The sequence below is a fragment of the Topomyia yanbarensis genome, chromosome 3 (assembly GCF_030247195.1).
Source record: "Topomyia yanbarensis strain Yona2022 chromosome 3, ASM3024719v1, whole genome shotgun sequence".
In the NCBI taxonomy this organism is placed as follows: domain Eukaryota; kingdom Metazoa; phylum Arthropoda; class Insecta; order Diptera; family Culicidae; genus Topomyia; species Topomyia yanbarensis.
This window is the reverse complement of record NC_080672.1, coordinates 145720362-145742480: the sequence shown is the minus strand read 5'-3', so window position 1 is coordinate 145742480 and position 22119 is coordinate 145720362. Positions and strand designations below refer to the sequence as shown.

At 37.2% G+C, this 22119-nt stretch overlaps 1 protein-coding gene across 48 annotated transcripts in view; it reads right to left on the bottom strand.

Annotated features, from left to right (window-relative positions):
* The window catches only part of LOC131691889 (dystonin), a 458938-nt gene that overhangs the window by 78192 nt on the left and 358627 nt on the right, over positions 1–22119 (bottom strand). For 43 of the 48 annotated variants that reach the window (XM_058978603.1, XM_058978605.1, XM_058978606.1 and 40 more), the window contains 5 exons: positions 20577–21492; positions 19421–20051; positions 19227–19362; positions 17963–18046; positions 16733–16954 (listed from right to left, as the gene is read on the bottom strand). In XM_058978603.1, coding sequence (XP_058834586.1) covers positions 16733–16954; positions 17963–18046; positions 19227–19362; positions 19421–20051; positions 20577–21492 — 1989 coding nt within the window. The remainder of the gene's footprint in view (positions 1–16732; positions 16955–17962; positions 18047–19226; positions 19363–19420; positions 20052–20576; positions 21493–22119) is intronic. The other 5 variants (XM_058978615.1, XM_058978630.1, XM_058978628.1 and 2 more) reach the window with 1 other exon arrangement.

Genomic DNA, 22119 nt, shown 5'->3' with positions numbered 1-22119 from the left:
GAAGAAAGTTTAGAAAAGTGTGGAATAGGATTATATGATCAAGTTTAGAGTTTTCCGACGACTTAATCTTTTGTCTTCTACTGCAGAAGTCAGGATATATTGGCACTGTTAAATGCGATTCATCTGAACCTACGGCATGTTCGGACAAGCGTAAAGTCATTTAGTGATTTTCCGCGCGGTTCCGACAGGATTAAGCGAACGCCAAGGCTTACACTCAGGCAAAACGTATAGCGAAATTCATAAAAATGGATGGATAGAAAAGTAACAAAACTATATTTTCATAAGAATAACATGAAAACAAAAGACTTTTATGGTTTTCTTATCATTTTATGAAGCATTCCATATGACAGTCTTTTGAATTTCATACGAGCATCTCATAAACATAAGAGAAATGTATAATATTATCTTATGAAAAATCAAAGATACCTTATAGAAAATGAAGTCATAGCAAAGCAAACCGATTTGACAAAATAAATGCCGTTTCATAAGATAGTCTTATAATTTACACACCTGCTACTTGTGAACTAAAAAAATGTACGATATTCCTGAATTTCTATTTTTTGCCTGAGTTTACAACGTAAACCTCATCTCACCAATTAGATGATCGCTGTGAATTGCTCTCTGTAATATGGCGCATGCTATCGATTGAAAAGCGAAACGAAAACAGGTTCCTTGAGCATGCGTGCAAATTTTTAGATCACCAACCCCTTATACATACGAATGCACATGTGTACAAGTAAATGTGCTTTACTTGTGTATTAGTGCAGGATTATTCTAAAACCAGTACTCTGATAACGTTTAGTAATTTATCTGAACTTGCCAATATTATGTCTTCCTTTTTTAAAAAGTTAGTGATAGCGCCCTCTTTTCGATGGAATAAGGAATTAAAAATCTCTAGTCGAAAGACGACTCATTTTATGTACTAGAATTCCTTTGCACACACCTTAGCTAAATCCAACCGTTATTTCGCAAACAAAAACGTTCGTGGAATTATACGACTGATTCGGTACTATACGCTGTTTGGGCCCATTCAAACTGACTAAGACATCACTTCGTCAAAATTTTAATAACTTCTTCCACTAAAGCTGGATTTATTTACAGTCTTTGACAAAGCTGTAAGCAATAAAATTATGTTTCTTATGTTCATTTGTAGTGATAAACTGATACATACAGTGTCACCTAGCGGTAAATGCGAGCTAGTGGGTATTCTCGATGTGAATTGTTGAAAAATCTCATACAAACTTCAAGTACGTTGGTTCGAATGCTAGATTTGTCCGATTTGGCTCAAATTTTTAACAGATGCTCCTGGTGGGACTGGGAATCGACTCAGGGGTGAGCCTATTGGGTTTTCAAGAATTCCTTTTTGGGGCAGTTTAGTGTATAACATCAATACAGTTTAAATTATCTAAATGTATCATTTCTTATTTCGCCAAATAATATTTTTTGTAGGCTGTATCCAACCCAACGCCATTCGTGGGTAACATTTGTCGTCCAAAAGATAACAAGCAATTCACGGAAATAAAATTGTTTAAGGATAACTATATATGATTTATACACAAACGGAATGAACAATGCATGCGGAACAAGTTTTGACCAAATCTTTTGGTAATAAAAAATCGTGAACCTAGAATTTCCGGTGAGTGGATAGCCATTATTTTTTATGACCGGTGGCACTCTAAAGTTGTTCGGCATTTCGACTATTTTTTTTTACTTTTCGCTTATTCTGTCGTAGATTAGCGTATTTTTCTGAGTAGTTGATTAAATATCCTAATTGAAAACGAAGACCAAGTTGCAATATCTTTGAATATTAGTTTTTAATGAGCGTTGAAAGTAAAAATGGCTGTCAATTGATCGGTAGATTTGTCTTCTACGGCAATCGTAGAATTGATAGAATTAAAAAAAGCAGCCAGTCAAATAATCTTTGGATCTTTAAATTTAGGTATAACAAAAACGTATAAGTGATAGATTTGCACGGATTCGTGAATTCCGAGATCGATAGAATTCTGGACCTCTCAGGATAAGGATTTCGCAACCCAATATTGGAGAAATTCAATAATTGATGAGCAAAAAAGTACATAGAGGATGACTGGACTTAACCAAATATTCAATGATCAAGGATATCAATGATAATATGGATGATTCTCAGAAAATAGTTTATTTTAGAATCCAGGGATCCAAGGATCAAAAAGTGTAGGGACTCCAATAATCAACAATCTCGCGATTGAGTTGCCATGTCTTGTGAACTAAACACAATTTTGAAAGATTTTTTAAGATCGACGAATTCCAAAATCTAGAAACGGTTCCAGAAATCAGTCAATTTACAAATTGGGCCCATTTCAAAGCGACAGTTCAGTCATGAAGGAACTCCGGTCACTCAGATTAATCAAGGAACCTTATTTTTTTACAGAATAACAAACAACAACAAATAAAATCCAATCATTTTGTGAATCATAAGTCTCCATGCTACATGGGAGACGTGCCAATTTGACCAAGGTGTTCTTATGAGATCATGATTATAGTATGGGCTCGTTTCTCACGTGTCCACCGACAGCGTTAAAGTGACGCATCACACCCACGGTGTATTTATTAGAACAATTTTATGCAAAAAAATTCAGCATCTCTGAAACTTCGGAATATGAAAGAATGGGCTTTCCCCTTTAATTTGAAACTAAGATCAAAATAATCCGTCGGGGGGTCCAGAGCAATTTTTTTTTGAAGTTTTTTTCTTAACACTATAGGTTTTATTACTGGAGATAGTTCATATTTCTGTACCTAGATGGTGCTTTATACATTCGAACAATACTAAAAGTGAGAATTTGATATAAAATTTAATTGTCTACAAGTTTGTTGACCACTACAAATTGATCTGAAATCATCCGGAAAAGTTGTTTAAGATTTTAACAAAGTTATATCTAAGATAGTTTCACACGAGGCCTAGTGGTTTGGAAATATGTTTTCTCGCACTTATTACATTACCAAAAAAATAATTGGGTTTAGTGGCATGAAAATATTAGCCGGGATTCATTACGTTGACAATTCTAATAGAACTTCTGATAGTAAGGATGTTTGACAGAGTCAGAAAACTATTTGTGCTTTTGATTTGTAATCTTTCCCGATAGGTTCGAAGGGACTACCATTCATCGGAAGGTATTGCTTGGTTACGAGGGTGTGCTTATATTTATGTTTTAGGAAGGACCCTACGTCGTATAATTTAAGTTATGATCGCTTAAGTCAGCTATTATAATTCCGTTCAAGACGAAATGTTGGGACACACCGTTTCTAATTTAACGCAAACCACAGCAGTAACTGTCCAAATCAGTGGTTAGCGTGAAACGATTTATTCAAATTTTCTCCGCAAAGAATATTGTGGCAGTTGGATTTTACGGCCATTTTCTATCAATTATGCGAGATATCGTTACTAAATTGAGTCTAGATTATGCGATATGTATTACTTTTGAAAACAAAATATGATTTGAGTACAACAATAACCTTATATACATAGAAGTCCTCGAATATATCCCAAAAAAATTATCTTGATCCAAATACTCAAAGTTTTTTGTTCACTGTTTGTCACATTGAGTTAATTTTGAAAACGGATAATAAGCGTTTTAACCAAACTTTGCTATGAAATCCGCGAAATATTGCAATGGTGCGTTAAAAGTTTCATTGAGTTTGTTCAAATATAAAGGTTGAAGTTCAGGACAAGTCAATTTTATACGAAGATGCTAACAGAGTAGGAGATTCATGTAAGAATAGTTCTCAGTCATCCCTGAGAACAATCGAAAAAATGAAAAAGAAGGCATACATAATTGAAAAAGTTGTTTCTGCGGGAGGAATCACTTACCATCATGAAAAAGAATATTAATATCATACTAGTTCGGTCAACACTTATCTAAAACTTCTCATCCCAAATATATGAATGGTGCCCTGTACCAGGGAATTATAATTTTCAGCTAAAAGATGAGACTTTCCAAACTCCCAAATTCCGCTGAATTCACTATTGAACTAAACACAACTATTTGGCAAATAAAAAAAGTGCTTGTGAATTGACAAACCACTAGGTCTTCTGTGAAACTAACTTAGACTTAAAATTCGTTAAAATATTAAACTACTTTTCGGGATAATTTCAAATCGGTTTTTAGTTGTTAACAAAGTTGTAGACAATTAAATAATCTATCAGATTCTTACTTTTAGTGTTGTTCGAATGTCTAAAGCACCATCTAGGGGCAGAAATATGAACTAGTTCCATTGTAAAATCTATGTTTTCACGAAAAAAAACTTCAAAAAAAAAGTTGCTCTAGACCCCCCGACGGATTATTTTGATTTTGGTTTCAAATGAAAGGGGAAAGCCCATTCTTTCATATCCTGATGTTTCAGAGATGCTGAATTTTTTTGCATAAAGTTGTTAAAAAAAGACACCGTGCACCAACTGTTGCCAGCAGGTATAGGAAGAGGGAAACAAACTTTACAAATCCAAGTTTAAAAGGTAAGGTCACAAACATGCAATTATTCAATTTAAATCCGACTAAAGGAGACGTCATAAAAACAACAAGCACGTACTCCAAATGCCTCCGCACGTCTACAGTGCATTGCATGATATCGGTAGGTATGTTCCTTATGCTTTTTGCGCAAAGCTTGCGAAATCGTATGTCTGTTTTATTATACACTGCACCTGATTATCAGAGACAATATGATGTCATCGATTTGCTTATTGTTATCCACTACGAAAGCGCGGGCGAACGAGATTGCCTTCGTACATTTAGCCATCCAAGTTAGTTCATAAATATTATCGAATGTTCCGGTTTTGAACGGCTCACCCATCCTTGGAAGGCAGGATAGAGGAGAAATCAGAGGTTCATAAAAATCGATGATGTCAAGCATCGCTGGGTCTTACTCTCATATAGCTCAAAACTGACGATATTTCGAGTTTTATCAGCGAAAACAGCACCGGGTTAGAACCGGATTGTCTGCCAACTTTTCTAACGAAAGCTTTGCAGAAGAGATTGCAGTTCTGTGTTGATATTCAATGATTTATGCCAACAGCTAAACACTGCTTGGAATAAACATGGGTGCGTTTTATTTGTTTGCTGCTAAATGTCGAATAAAGGTGCCCGGCAGTATTGACGCGCATTTGTACTGTTTATCCCTCCAGTGGTTATTGATTTCAGTGAGTGTGTTGAGACAGATGAGAAAAGCATCTATTTCGGTAATATATTGGCACTTTGTCAATATGATCCAGTCAAACTAGTTTCATAGGCATTGCTTTGCTAAAAACTTCTAGAGAAGCAACAATTTGTTTGTAAACAGAAATTACATTTTGTGGTTTGGAATGTTGCTAGAGAACGACGCTAGCGACCTACATGTTCACACGTTGAACAATAACAACAACAAACACAGATATTAAGCGTTTTGGATAATACAAGCATTGTCAGGTATTCTTGACTTCTTCTCTTCTATTATCAACCGTCAAAGAGAGCAATCTCTAAAGGTCAAACATCGAAAAATCTGGGACAACGAAATTTATCTCTCGACGACAGACTTTCATTTTTTATATTAAAGTACCTTCCAATTATCATACACGCAGAACATCACTAAAGCGATTAGAACTTTGAACATTAGAATATTTCTCCCTATCAAACTATTTATCCAATCGAGAGAAAAGTGTTCTTGTATGTTGAACAACACCTATTTAAAATATTCATATATCTGCGATTACAGTAAATTAACTTCAGAATCATTCGCGCCTGACATGCAGAAGGAAACACATCTCCATTGATCGTTGTTTTTGGAGACCATTGTACATAATACACGGTGTCTTTTTTTAACAACTTTATGCAAAAAAATTCAGCATCTCTGAAACTTCAGGATATGAAAGAATGGGCTTTCCCCTTTCATTTGAAACCAAAATCAAAATAATCCGTCGGGGGGTCTAGAGCAACTTTTTTTTTGAAGTTTTTTTCGTGAAAACATAGATTTTACAATGGAACTAGTTCATATTTCTGCCCCTAGATGGTGCTTTAGACATTCGAACAACACTAAAAGTAAGAATCTGATAGATTATTTAATTGTCTACAACTTTGTTAACAACTAAAAACCGATTTGAAATTATCCCGAAAAGTAGTTTAATATTTTAACGAATTTTAAGTCTAAGTTAGTTTCACAGAAGACCTAGTGGTTTGTCAATTCACAAGCACTTTTTTTATTTGCCAAATAGTTGTGTTTAGTTCAATAGTGAATTCAGCGGAATTTGGGAGTTTGGAAAGTCTCATCTTTTAGCTGAAAATTATAATTCCCTGGTACAGGGCACCATTCATATATTTGGGATGAGAAGTTTTAGATAAGTGTTGACCGAACTAGTATGATATTAATATTCTTTTTCATGATGGTAAGTGATTCCTCCCGCAGAAACAACTTTTTCAATTATGTATGCCTTCTTTTTCATTTTTTCGATTGTTCTCAGGGATGACTGAGAACTATTCTTACATGAATCTCCTACTCTGTTAGCATCTTCGTATAAAATTGACTTGTCCTGAACTTCAACCTTTATATTTGAACAAACTCAATGAAACTTTTAACGCACCATTGCAATATTTCGCGGATTTCATAGCAAAGTTTGGTTAAAACGCTTATTATCCGTTTTCAAAATTAACTCAATGTGACAAACAGTGAACAAAAAACTTTGAGTATTTGGATCAAGATAATTTTTTTGGGATATATTCGAGGACTTCTATGTATATAAGGTTATTGTTGTACTCAAATCATATTTTGTTTTCAAAAGTAATACATATCGCATAATCTAGACTCAATTTAGTAACGATATCTCGCATAATTGATAGAAAATGGCCGTAAAATCCAACTGCCACAATATTCTTTGCGGAGAAAATTTGAATAAATCGTTTCACGCTAACCACTGATTTGGACAGTTACTGCTGTGGTTTGCGTTAAATTAGAAACGGTGTGTCCCAACATTTCGTCTTGAACGGAATTATAATAGCTGACTTAAGCGATCATAACTTAAATTATACGACGTAGGGTCCTTCCTAAAACATAAATATAAGCACACCCTCGTAACCAAGCAATACCTTCCGATGAATGGTAGTCCCTTCGAACCTATCGGGAAAGATTACAAATCAAAAGCACAAATAGTTTTCTGACTCTGTCAAACATCCTTACTATCAGAAGTTCTATTAGAATTGTCAACGTAATGAATCCCGGCTAATATTTTCATGCCACTAAACCCAATTATTTTTTTGGTAATGTAATAAGTGCGAGAAAACATATTTCCAAACCACTAGGCCTCGTGTGAAACTATCTTAGATATAACTTTGTTAAAATCTTAAACAACTTTTCCGGATGATTTCAGATCAATTTGTAGTGGTCAACAAACTTGTAGACAATTAAATTTTCTATCAAATTCTCACTTTTAGTATTGTTCGAATGTATAAAGCACCATCTAGGTACAGAAATATGAACTATCTCCAGTAATAAAACCTATAGTGTTAAGAAAAAAACTTCAAAAAAAAATTGCTCTGGACCCCCCGACGGATTATTTTGATCTTAGTTTCAAATTAAAGGGGAAAGCCCATTCTTTCATATTCCGAAGTTTCAGAGATGCTGAATTTTTTTGCATAAAATTGTTCTAATAAATACACCGTGAATAGGACATGATTTGAGATTTATTTCTTCATTAAGTTCGTACACACCTGTTAAAAATTAGCATCTCTGGTTGGCCACTGAGTCAAAAAGGTTTAGATAGTACACCCTATTTTAATGCGCGGAAGGCGCACAATGAATTCTGACACACACATACATTTTGGGGACCCTACTTTACGCTTTATTATTAGTTCGAATAGCAAAAATTTCGCATGAATTCATTAGATTTAATTTTTCTGGTGCATAAGCACATAATAAGGTGAAGCGATGCCAAAATGACAACAAATGTTCGGTTAGGTTCGGCTATGTTCGGGTTACATTACAGCAACTGTGTGCTGCTAGAACGTACTATACCGATAGGAGATGGCACACACAAGCGTATCGCTCAGCAATCAGCTGACTTATTTTTGCACCACGTGTTTCATTTGTTATGGAAAATAAAAAGGTACAAATTTCTCAAGCGAATCAAAATTCCGCGAAGAAAATCTATTCATCTGCATGTTCTAACATGCTTACATACAGTGATACAATTTCTAAGCAATCTGAGAAAAGAAATTTAAGTTACAAACGATTTTGTCTTGCGCGCCTATGCAATGTTTTGATTTTGACGATGAAATAAAAAGAAGAAGCAGAAACGACGTCAGCCATTTTTGCTGCCACCTTGTGACTCTATTCAGCATGTCCTTAATGGATCGTTTTACATTTTCTTTTCATATGGATCGTTTTATAACTATCCATGAACCACAATTTAACGTTCGATATATGAATCAATACATAGCATTTCTAATGTTCATTTTTACATCTTCTATGGACCAAGAAAAATTATTCATTTTCATCAAATTTCTGGAACTTTTTCTAACGTTTTATTGCTCCATTTTGTAGTACCGTGGAACATTTTTGTCGATATAATGGAACATATCGAAGTGTTTTAATGCACATTGTTAATATTTTATGGATCAATGTCAGTTAATTTATGGCGCAAAATGTAGCATTTTATGGAACATTCCCAATATTTTTATGGGGCATGGGTTGATTTTAATTGCTTTTTTATTACTATTTTAATGCTCTTTTGCGACAATTTTATAGTTCAATTTTACATAATCTATGGCTCAAATCACCCTTTTTTATGGATCATTCACACTGTTTTATGGATTTTCAGTTTTGTTTTTTGGAACATGAACAACTTTTTTATGGATCGTTTTTCAATTTTTTATGGATCATTTTTGTTGTTTTAGCGGCGCAAACTTAGGGCTGCCTACATCAAACATTACGAAGACTGATGTTTTCTAACGGGCGGTAGCTAGTATATTTTCAAAACAGTTTTTATTACGAAATAAATGTAAAAATGTTCTAAACTAAGTGAAAGAACCGTGTTTCTGTTAACCCATTCATGCCCATGTTGTTTGTGGACAACAACGTTTTTAAACAGCTATAACTTTTGTTTGAGGCAAGATTTCTTCACAAAAACAAGTAAGGCTAATAAATGTGACTATTGACCTTCATTTGAGTACTAACAGTTGCAAGGATCAGCTCTAGAATTGAAGTTATTAGCAATTAGTTTGGATTCCGATGTAGCAGTGCTGCCAGGAACAGTTTATGTTGACGACAGAAAATGAATTTTTGATATATCTTTGTTATGTTGCAATATTTTCGAAAACTAATAAAACTTGTCATTTTAGACTGTCTTTGGGTACCTTTTCCACACAATTGGACTATTGTAAATATTCTAGAAGGATTGCTTTGAGCATTAGAAGGTAAAAATTGAGCAGCTTCTAGCACTGCAAGGGAAGCACCTATCTTTATGAAAAAAGGCTTTTCGTGTTTCTTGCCTCCACTGTTTTCAAGGAAAAACAATTTTGAAACCATACATGCACTAGACAAAAGTTGGGCATGAAAGGGTTAATATAACATTCATTTATAGCCTCAAACTCTGGGCCTTATAAAGGGATAAATGATGTAATTTTTTATAAAACTTTGCACGGACGTATCCATTAGAGTATTTAATTACATTTCTTATAAAAGAAATGAATAGAATTCTTTACCCTGTCAGAAACAAATTATGTTCAACTGGATGAAAACCATAGTTTACCAATAAAAAACTTGTTCCTGTTACTTGTTCCTAAACACTCTCAGCAAGCAACAATATATAAAGATATCCGAAGCTAAAATTTACCCCGCATAATTTACCCCCTGTAGTAGTCTAATTTACCGCTGGGAGTGAATTCACACCTGGTGGAAATCCACTGCGCTAAAATACAGACCGACCGTGATATAATCGAAACATTACCGTATAAATTTTTCATTTTAACTTGCACAGAAATGGTTAAAACCGGTTTTCTGGTAATATTGTTTGTTAGAATCTGAAAAAGGCTATACGAAAGATTGTTGTGATAAATTCTTCAACTTATCTATTGATATAAGCAAAAAAGCTTGATTATTTCGATCTTCTTAGCAGGGGCGGATCAATAAAAAATCAAAAAAAAAATCGATTTTAAAATGAACATTGTACAACCAAGATTGCAAAATTTGATTAAGGCGTTACACCATTGTTGAGCATGAAAAAATAGGCAAGTTTTGGAAATTTTACTTGACACAATGTAGAACTGAAGTGAGGTCCCGTAAAATATAACTTATAATACAAGTTCTGATGTACGAATAATAACATTGTCAGGCAGATGGCGGTTGAACAGTATTTTCCCACAGGCGAGTTCTTTTGGGAAGTGTCCATGACCGGAAATCTATCTCCCATAATCTTTAAACTAGAACCAAAAACAATTTTTTTTTCGATTCCTTAGACGTACGTAAGATTTGTTAGATATTTTTCTTCGAAATAGCACACTCTGACATTGCCATAAAAATCGACACAAAATTGCTCAATTAAAAGAAAATCCTGCGCTCGTCACTGGAGAAAGCAATTTTCAATACACTGTGAAAATTTCAGAACGATCGAAAACGTTCGAATTATATTTCCCGCTACTACAAAAAATGTGGTTTCCAGAAAAAAGCATTTGAAGTTTTCAGTACACTCAGTAATGGTGACGATTTTCCCTAAAAAATAGGTATTGAGAGTTTTCTAATTTGTTTTTGGCATTTGGATTTGTAGAGTAGAGTGGGGTCAAGTTGGTCAGTTTTCTTTGGAGAGCTCGTGCGATGGTATTTTTGCACTGATTTTGACAAACAAGCACTCTTTGGAAAGGTTATACATCTGGCAACGTTTTGGCAATAATGGTTTTATGTCTCGTTAAATATTTTTCAATCTAAATCAAATAAGGCAAAAGTCCTTTTTGCGATGTTTTTAAAATCTGGGGGTACGATAGGTCACTATCGTTAAATTAAACAATGTACACGCCTAGAAAATCACCGGTTCGTCTTTTATTTGAAGTATATTAATACTGCAGATTATTTAAAAATTAAATTGACATCATTCAGGTAGGACAAGGAGAAGTGACAAATGATGTGCAAAATCATGAAATCGCGAAAGGAAATGTTGTTTCAGCAGCTGCGTCTGGCTTTGTACTTGCAAATGACTTCTTCGGTGTCCTAGTCGTCGCCAACGTGTGGAATTGAAGTTGGTCATTCCGGCTCACGTGGTTGCTTAGCTGTGAGACGATCAGTAGTGACCTATAGTGCCCCCAAACGGCTGATCGATCTAATTTCCAAAGGGGGGTTCTAAGAGTGTTTGATCATACTGTTAGATGGATTGAAAGCGTTTCTTATAAAACTGAAATACCATGTTATTCCTTGTGAAGTAGTGAAATGTTTCTTGAAATAGTTTTTTACAAAATTTGCACAACATTGAACGAAAGAACCAATGTTAGGGAGACTTGACAAAGATGTTATAGCCACTTGACCAAGATAAAAAGTTTCAGATATTTACTATTCTGTCGTACCTACTGTGAATATTAGTCATGTCACAAAAATATGTATAGTACTAATCAACAAAGTTAGCATTTATATGACTGATATCGTGGCGTGTGAATATTAGAGTGGCTCGATGTCATTTTTCAGCACAACAGTTTTTGAGTTCCTTTTGTGGCCCCTAATGGCTATGCAAAATTTGGGAGTGGTTAATTACTCCCAGGGTTTGTGCATTGCGTTCAAAGTTTGATTTTATATGGGAAATGCAATTATTTTGCATTTACGTTAATATTCTTTTAGCACAACGGTAATGTGCTTTTATTATTTCTTTTGCACAATGGTTCGTCATTACAAACGAAAGATACAAAAACGTTATGAATATAGTATTCGTCGAGCAATTGGGAATATATTTACGTGCTACTGCTCGTGATTTTGACATTCAACATTCATTGATTTATCATTGAAAATCCATTAAATTTGGGTAATATCTGTACTAAATCAACCAAAAACATAAACGGTCGAGTTTACCCCACCATTTTTGAAAACAGCAAAAATGAACTATTTCGTAAAACACTAGTATCTCAAAAAAATTTCCAAGATATGAATAGAATGCTAGACATAGAAAGTTGCGCAGAAGTCTAACCTTTAATTTGGAATATAAAATGATCCGATGTAAAATGAGCATTTTATAGCCAAAACCATTTACTAGGTCGGATTTACCCTATATTATTTATCTTATACGATACAATCTATAAAAGAGGCTGGGGAGTACACTCCCCTTCTCTTCTTTTCATTTTCTGACTACGTCTATGTTATTCAGTAATCCATTCTGAATATTTCATTGAAAGGTCGCAAGTCTCTACGGTGAATATATTCTCATTTATTTAAGTTTGAAATGCCGATGTCGGTGGTGCACTGGCAGTGTTGGTAGAAATAATGAATTTCCGCAATTGGTTTGAACCTTAGGTTTTAAAATCGTTATAACTATTTTTGAAAACTCGTGGCTGTTACCGTCTTCGACAAAGTTGTTAACAAAGGTTTGGAGGTTTGTTTTATGAAGCTGATTTCTCATATTGAGTGCAATAGCGATCTTTGTTAACGTAAATGCAAAATAATTGCTTTTCCCATATAAAATTCCATACAAACTTTAATCGCAATGTGCAAATCCGGGGAGCAATCAACCACTCCCAAATTTTACACAGCCATTTGGAACCACAAACTCGAAAAGTGCTGTGCCCGCTGGTTTAAATCATTTTAAACTTTTTCGATACAACCGCGAGCCACTATAGTGAACAGGCGATGTAATCAGTACCGTTAATTCCAAAAAGGAAATACATTAAAAAGATCAAAATTCATGAAATGCAATCCTTTTGTTTTTTTACTGGTACTATGGACCTAGAAAATATAGAAAAAAAAAGCTTACAGCATGTTTTCTGCCATTATTTTTTGTTGTGATATTTTAAAATTCTCATGGTCAAATCTCCTCGCGGTGGAGAAACGATCACAGAAAAAAAATTAATAACTGTTGAAAAAGTAAATTAACAATTCTGCATGGACATCACGAAAAGATTCGAGTGTGTATCTTCGTCGCGAGCGGTTGACTCTCGTAGAGCTCCCGTCGAGTCGGTTAATTTTCATCATTTTTGGCACAGTTTACTGTCTCCCAGTTATCAAAAGTGTTAATAACGGTGCAATTTAACAATTATACAAAGTGAAGTGGTTTATAAAAGCATTTTTCGGCATATTTTCGACAGACGCGACTGGTACCAGTTTGTGAAAATTGAATTCCGGCAAATGAAAAAATATCTTTTCCTCGCATTACGGGCCGTCGATTCCCGATGCAAGGACAATAAAAGTGTACAGAAAACATCTAGAAACACAGTGTACATTGTAAAAATAGTGAAAAATGGTTTTTCAGAGAAAAAAATTCGATCCGAAAAGTGAAAAAATATGGCAATAAGAAAAATTGACATTCAAATAATTGGCGTTTCACCAGCGACTAGCGACTACCAGGTGTCGCCCAAAATTCTTCGCCCGAAAAATAGGTGGCAAACAAGCCGGTCGGTGCTCAGCTAATTTCGTTCGCGTCCCTTGTTACCTATTTTTATTGAGTGTTTCATCGGCGGTGCTATCTTTAAAAATGAGCCGCCTTGGATATTCAACTGTTTTTTTTACTGTATTATTTTATTGCAAATAAGTAGAGGTTTTGAGTCTTTTATATTCGTGATTGCAGATATTTTGTCGCATGTAAATTTTGGGTGTTCGTTGGTGTGATGGCGCTGTAAGAGAACACGTATCTGCCGGTCGGCAAACTTTTCTTTGGACTGAGCAAACTATTTTTTATGTTTCTTTAGGGTTTGTTTTACCAACGGGGAAACTGATTCACAGAGCATTCAATGTGCTTTAGGTAAACACATGGCCTTATTTGAGTAGAATGATGACTTCAATCATGTATAAGGTTTGGGCATTGACAATTCGCGAGAGGGATCGGGGACCGGTTGGCAATTACCTTCAGTAATGTCAGCACGAAGAATAAGTGTTTTGCTGTCATTTTCATTGCTTAGTTTTCTATTCTATCGCATGCCTCCACGCGAGTCTAAGTCTATTGATGACATTTGGTCCTTAGACCGACGACGACTGGGAGCTATCAGCGTTCTGCGGATAGTAGCAGAATGAGAGGGTGCGAACAGATCTAGCCGAGAAAACAATACCGTAAAAGTTGTTCGGAAATCAGCGACAATAAGACTTTAATTTGACTAGTATCGATGATCGCGGGTCAATACGTACTGAAAATTCGCCGCGTCTGTTTTAATGAATCTAATTTCAAGTTCCGTTATTGGTAACAAGCATCAGGTTAACGATCCTCTGTATTTCCCTTCAATGTTCGATATAATCGTTCGTATACGTGTATTTCACAAACAATCCGATATTAGAAATGGGAAATACTTTCGTTGATTTATAACATCTAGAGCTATCATAGCTCTCTGTCTGTATAACGTTTTATCACTCGGTAGTTTGCAACCCAAAAAATATATCGTAGAGAAGGAATAGCGAAATTAGTCTAAATAATGTCGCAATAAATAGTGATGCGGCCCATTACACAGATAAGATTAGCTTTTCTAGGCAATACTCCCACGATCGGCTGTGTGGATGTGAAATTGATTTTATTTAGAAAACATAGGATACTCTCGGTAGATCTTATTTTTCGAGCGATCGTGTTCTCGAAAACTAACTGAACTACTACCTAATAAACTATGCTATACAGGACGCATCGCTTGCTTGGAGCGAATCCTAGACCCTGTTCCCTTCCAAACCACCAACTCCGCGATACCTGTGGAAGATTCTGATGAACCTTCTGTATAAGATTCCTTATTTTATTCAAGCGATCGCCGGGTAAAATCAACACCGACACGATAGAAACCACGAAAAAATTCGTTGTGTGATTGAATATTATTAAAAAATATAAGCAGTGCTCCTTATAGCCGGCTATCCGGAGTTCAAGGTGCTTATTTTGCTAATCGTATTAATACAACAAATGATAAATTTCCCAAATTCTCGGCAGCCAGCTGCCCAGAGTAACTATTACATGATAACGCTATTGGCACACTTACTAACAACTCTCCCCATCCCGTGATACATGTGGAGATGCAGAGGATTCCTCGGTCTCTAGTAGCAACATGTATCGGACTAACATTCCTTCCTTTCCCAGAAGATCTGCATTCGGACGTGGCCGGCGTCGGTATTGATCAGCATGCAGGGATCAGAATAGATTGTACAATGTGGCTCATCATGTTATTCCCAAGCATGTTGTTCCAATGAACATTTTGCAACCTAATTTGGTTCTGGTCAATAACGGAGTAGCAACTACGGGCGATCTCTTATGCTTATGCTTATGCTTATGCTTATGCTAATTCTGCATGGACATCACGAAAACGCACAATACTTCATATATTGCGACAGAATAACGACTAATGATAATAATAACACAGGCAAGCGCCAGGATAATACAAAAATTAGTATTCTTGCGAATTAAAAATCCTTATTGCAATAGGCACAATAATTTCATGAGTAGAGCACGTTATTGTTTTTTGTTGATTTCTCGGGCCGCAATTGATATACGGCTATCAAGCTGTGTCAGTGTAGGTTTACTATGACGGACTACCAACTGGTGTGGTGCATTTTACCTCGGGGATGCGTGTTACCCCATCTTCCCCTATACACTTCATCACCAAGAAAACCGACAATAAAGTAGGAAAAACTTGTTTTGACATACTTATTATGAGAGCTAGCATAGCAACGAGCACAAAATTCGTCGGTAAATTTGTTAGCTCATTCTCCAGGGGGTTTATTTATCTGGAGAAATAGTGCGTTTCATTTATCCGGAGAAATAGTGTGCTAATGAATGTTCATGTGAAATGTAAGTTTTTGATGTCGAAGTGGTTGATTATTTGGACTTTTTTTTATTTCGATAATACTGCCCATGATCGCAAATCAGTCCCATAAAGATAGGAAATCCCATAGAAAACGGGAAAAATGTGCCATCATGGGCAGTATAGAGGTTTTAAACCTTAAGGTCATTCGCCTCTTCGGGTTAGAAAAATCTCTTATGAAAATTTCTAACCCTATGTGCGGGGTTGGGGCTCGAACCCAGGTGCGCTGCGTACAAGGCAATCGATTTACCAACCAACCCCGGACTAATTATTTCATATGGATGATAAATGCAATGCCTGAGTTTTATTGAATGACTATTATCTTTGGCTAACCAGGTTTCTATACTAATGCGAACCCCCCAAAACTATGAATGCACATTCCGTTATATTTTCAATAGTTTTACTATAAATTTGGTGACATTTTATATAAGTATCATTGAACGAGGAAATATTGAGTCATCAATCCCTTATAAAATTAGATATCGAAAAAAGACAGCCGCCTTTTTAAATACATCCAAGATCTTTAATAGAATTAACTTTAATATGACCGATCCAATTGATATTAATAGTGAGCAATTCACATTTATTGGCGAATAGCTTCTAAATAGCATTTTATAGCAGTTTTTGTCATCTACTTCGCTGTCTATCGGTACATCAGCAAAATCGTTGCATTCAACGACGACGTCTTCTTCGTTTATGAATATGATTTACCATTCTTCGTTAAGATCAAATCAAGATTTCATTCAATGTTGTATATATGTACAAATATAGGTGTATGTGCAGGTACTCACCAATCCGTCCGCGCCATTCACTTCGATCGCTGTTTTGAGCCGCTTGGTCAGTTGCTCGATCAGCGACTCGTACCGGCCGTTCAACGTGTCAAGCCGCTTCGAGTACACCTCGGTAGCGCCCGGGTCGGTGTCCGGTGGCCTCAGGTCCTGCCGGGGTGGCGAAAAACTCGGCCGTATCTCCACCAACCAGTCGATGTAGTGTAGACACTTGCCATCGTAGATCTGTTCGTTTTTTGGGAATCGGTTCGATCGGGTTGCGGGTTCAGAGCCACGCGTGGATTAATGGTTGGCGGTTTTGTGGTTAGCGGTTTATTGTCGGATTTGGATTGGATTTTTTATGGTGTGCGCGGGTGTGTTTTATGTTTTGAGGCATGTGTGTATAAGTGTGAATATGAGTTATTATAATCATTAGTATTTGACTTCAACTTAATGTTTCATTAGGGTTGAAAATGTAAGATCGATCAGGAAGTGTGAGTTTTTAATTATTAATTTGTGGGCCACCATGTTGATCTTTGCCTGTTTCGTTTTGTTTTTCATTTCATTGGTTAATAAACGAATTAACAGGTGCACAGATTCGATAAGCGAATTAATTCTATTTTGGGTGCATATGGTGCCAGCAGCTGTTCGCGGTGTTCGATTATCATTAAATTCAAATTCCACAAACCAAGATACCAAAAGATAAGCCAAATGGGATCACCATCGCCCAGCTGCTTTTTCGTCCACCTTTTTTAATCACAGTTCTACTCCGATAAAAAGCAACAAATTAATAACTAAATACCCTAGCTTTACTGAAATCGGCTCACTTTCATTGATTAAAAAATAAATTTTGCTTAAGCCAATTCAGAACAGGAGAAATAGATCAATTTAGCTACCAGCACCGATTCAATCGATATCCGCTCGAAATCGATTTTAAGAGAAAAAATGGGGAAGCATCCTCCATTTTGCGCGCGTACGCATACAAACAAAAGCACACAGCGAAAAGCATCATTTTTCGCTACTCCCCAAAAACCTACACACATACACATGGATAGCACAGATTCAAGTACAGAGGAGAAGCTCACACGCACAAACACACAACGGCGACGGACAGACCGAAATTCATTTTTTTAACCAATAGTATCGGTTCTTACACTTTACCCTTAGAAAATCTCCGGCATAGTCGCAACTGGAAACCACGTGCGAGAACTACTCTCGCACCTGGAATCATGTGTACTACGACCAGATACGTACCTTGGCTTCTCGGATTAAGCGGCCGCCGGTGAGATTAACCTGTTCGATCTTCGGCGAACGCTCCATGGCCTCGCCCAGCATAGTCTGGAGCGGCCGAGTTTCACAGAAGGATCATTCAAAGAGGACGCAGCAAGGAAGACAATCGATTTTGTTTTTGTTGTTGGTAGGTGAGGATAGAATCCGTTGTTTCATTTTATTGGTGGTGTGTTTGTGTAGTGTAGGTTTGTTGGTGGTTGTGGTTGTAGATTGATGGATTTCAGAGATGCGAAAAGGGGAAAGAGAATAAATTAAATAGATTAGTACTATATTGACGCACAACTAAACAGGCTGCTAAAGGGTACTACTAGCTGGTTAATCAGTTCTACCGACTATAAGAATGAATCATAATTTGAAACCTAAACCAATTGTTATATGCTTGGGTCTTCTCTTCTAGATGTTGCTGTAATAGAATCATGCGTGGTCAGTTTGTGTGTCTTGCTAAAAGGATCGTGTACATGGTCAGTATTACCATTGTCTGCCTAATGTATTCGTCGTTATTGGAATACATTTAGTTCTGTCGGTACTAGATATTTTAATTTGAATTTTCACTGAAGATATTTCTACGATTTCGTGTAACTTTGAGATAAGATATTAAAATCCCTCCTTTTTTTACTGTACATTGAAACAAAAAACAGAGAAAAATCCAAACGAGACGTTGTATCATTTAACTTATCTCTTTTACTTGCCTGAAATAAATCACCTACATTCATATTTTCTTCGATAATCCAAATAAAATAGTCTAGTACCGCAAAACTTCTACAAATATGCTCATTTCTCCACTCTGTTCCAATTTTTGCCGCGAACAAGTTTGTTAAATTTAGTCCCTTTATCCACTCGTTATTCCTAACCGACCGAGATGCTGTTAGTCATCATTCTACTGCACCGTTGTGGTTAAATTTCGTTAAAATTCAGGGAATGAGAAAGTAGTCTACTACTAGCCAACTAAACCATTTGTCGGGCGTTAAATGTAATTGATCGTGTAGACGAGTTCGTGGTTTTAGTCTTGAAACGAAGCCTATCCTGCATCCGGGAGGACAAGCTAATCCTGCATGTCATCGCAATCATCATCATCACCATCATCATCATCATTAAAACAATATCACACTGGTTATAAAAATACCAAGCTCAGAACTCCTGGCATCAACCTACTAATCCTGCCACGGCAAACGACCTAAATCTGGAAGTGAGTTGCACTTGATTCCCTACCTTTTGGGATAGTACTTACATCCAGCTCCCTGGCAGAAGTAACAGTTGGCAGCGCTTGTAGCTTCTCGGTCTGCTTCTCAACCCACATTTCCTCAACGACGATGCTCGTTTGCAAATTTTTCATCAGTCCGATGGCCGATTCCACGCTTCTCAATCTAAAGAAAACATGAGTTCAAACGCTGGATCCTTTTACAAAAAAAAATCCAAACTCACCTCTCAGCCAGCTGCCCGCACAGGTTGTTCCAACGTGAGTTTAAACGTTCCACATTGGAATGTAGCCGTTTCAAATCACCAAGGACCTTCGTCGGTACACCCATACGTCCCAGCTGATCGGCGGAATCGTTCATTTTGTCCATTTCGGGTTGCTGGGCTGAAATCGTTTCCTGGATGGTAGTCAGTTTTTTGAATACTTCGTACAGTCCCTCCTGGGAGGAAGGCAGTTCCAGCTGTCGCGACAGTTTGCCCTCCAAGTCGGAAATAACCTGCTCATTGTCCTCTAGACCGGCCAGGGCACCCTCGAGCAGTTTGAGCCGATCGCCGTGCAAACCGGCCTGGGTGTTGAGCTCCTTCCACAGTTCCAGTAAATTGTCCAGACTCTTCTTGAGTGCAGGGGTCTTGAGAGCGATTGTTCGGAATGTTTCCTGCAGATGCTTCAGGTCCGGCTCTAAAAGACCGAGGCGACGTTTGTAGTCATCCAGAATCTGGACCGCGTGTTCTAGCGAATCCAGATCGCGCGGCATCGGCGACAGAATGATGTGATCCAACTCGCGGGCCATTTCCTCAAGACGAGTCTTAAGGGAAATGCATTGTTCGGTGAAGATTCGGCTCGCTTGTTTACTTTCCTCTGAAATTGAGAAGATATTTTGTTATAAAATGTGTAATCATACTTTTCATAAAATAACCTCGGAAAGATTTAAAACGGAACACTCCCTTCATAGTTTTGATTAATTAAATTCACTTTTACACTGGATTATGGCTTAATAAAAAAACTGTCATTGATTGCTTCTGAAGAAAATTCAATCCGCTGCTGACAAAGTCAAACTTTGCACTGATCTTCGATTCAGAATGAACCTGAAACATAGCATAGCTACTCAAGATAGTGAAAATCGTAAAATCTAATTGAAAGCAGACATGGCATTCATTGAAATTGACGTCCTATTCTGCTCTGAAGCAATTTTCCCAAAATGATAAATTATTCTTGACCACTTCTGGAACAATATACCTGCAGCGAAACAAAAAAACGGAATCCCAGAATGGGCACGCCCCACCCCAATTAATCAATTAAGACTGATCGATTATCTATCCTAACCAAGAGTGTCTTCGCCATTTCTATGACTCAGCCTGATGCCCACTCAATAATAAATCCTACCTTCAGCTCTGGCACGTTTCTCGAATTCATCAAACAATCGGTTGACCTCGTCCATCTCTCGTCGCAGCCGTCGTAGCTGTGGATCCGCTGGATCTCCCTCAGCCAGCAGCTTATCGGCGTCGTCGTTTAGCGCCCGCCGGATAGCCGTTCGTTGTTCAGCTCCCATTGCCAGGAACTGCTCAAAGTCCCATCCCTTAACTACTTTGATGGTGGCGAAGATCATATTTTGGCGTAATCGAAGCTGCTTTTTCTGCCACAGGGCCACTGATCGGTCGAAGAGTCGTTTCAAACGATCAGCAGCGTCGATCGCTTCCTGATCTGGTGGGGGCAATAGTAGACAGACACCATGGACGGAACCTTCGACTCCCTTGGCCGTTTTCACGCGCCACTTGACACGACCGGAGGTGTCCAGTAGAGTGCAAGATTCGTTTTTCTCCAGCGATATATTGCCTTGCTTGTAGGAGCAAATAGTTTGCACTGTGCATTGTCGGTTCACTGGTTGTTTTCGCTGCTTTAAAGGCACTATCGTGGTAGCTTGGTGCTGCAGATGGGCGACCGTTTCGCCGAAAGCGTTCAGCTCCTCCCGAATGTCCTGCATTCCCCGCAGCAGCCCCTCACCCTGATCGAGCGAAAACTCAGACTGGGAGTATTTGGTGTTCAAGATATCATCCCGCTTGGCCAGCCAGTTTTCTGCCTCGCGGATTTCGTCGAAGAACGAATGATAATCGGTGGCATGTTTCAGATGTACCTCCAGACAGAGCGTCAGCTGCAACAACCAGGACCACTGTGATTGCAATGCCTGCAGGTGTCCCTCGATACACTTGGAAGCGGGGTGCTGTTGGACTAGAAGTGCTTCTCCGCGATCGAGAATGGTGGCAAAGTGCATCTCGCGCTTCTCCAGCTCGGACATTAGGTTCTAATGAAAAAGGAAGAGAGCGAGAACAAAGGTTAGATAAGCGTACATAACTACATAGTTCGCAGGAGGGTATGTATAAAGCAAAACGTGACAACATCGATTGTAGATAAATATTAGGCGCAAAGAGATATAGTTTCCAAGGCGGTCAAATGTCTGAACTGAAATCGCATCAACGATTCTTCACCTCATATGTAAATGAAGCTGGAATATATTAGGAGGTTAATAGAATCTTTCTTCGAACAAGTACAGGTTAGTATCATTGTCAAAAATTGACCAACTGAGTACCAGTTCATCTACTATGGATCTCGTTGATGTATATTTTTATAAATATTATCGTAATATAACAGTGAATTGGTGTCTCTTCATTTTTCGTATCGATGCGTACCAAATATTTTCGCTCTCATGAACAGTGCAAAGTAGATTGCATAGTTAATCTCGATATTGCAATGTTTTCTAATTCACGTCACGTTTACAATCGATTGCTTCATTCCTGTTTTCTCGCTAAAGAATTTATTTTGAACGACATTCATATATACATAAACATGTTCTGGTAAATTATTCAAAAACGTTTGCTATTATGATCTCTTTGATGCTGTTCGATCAATCGTAACAAAAATTGTTGTTAAA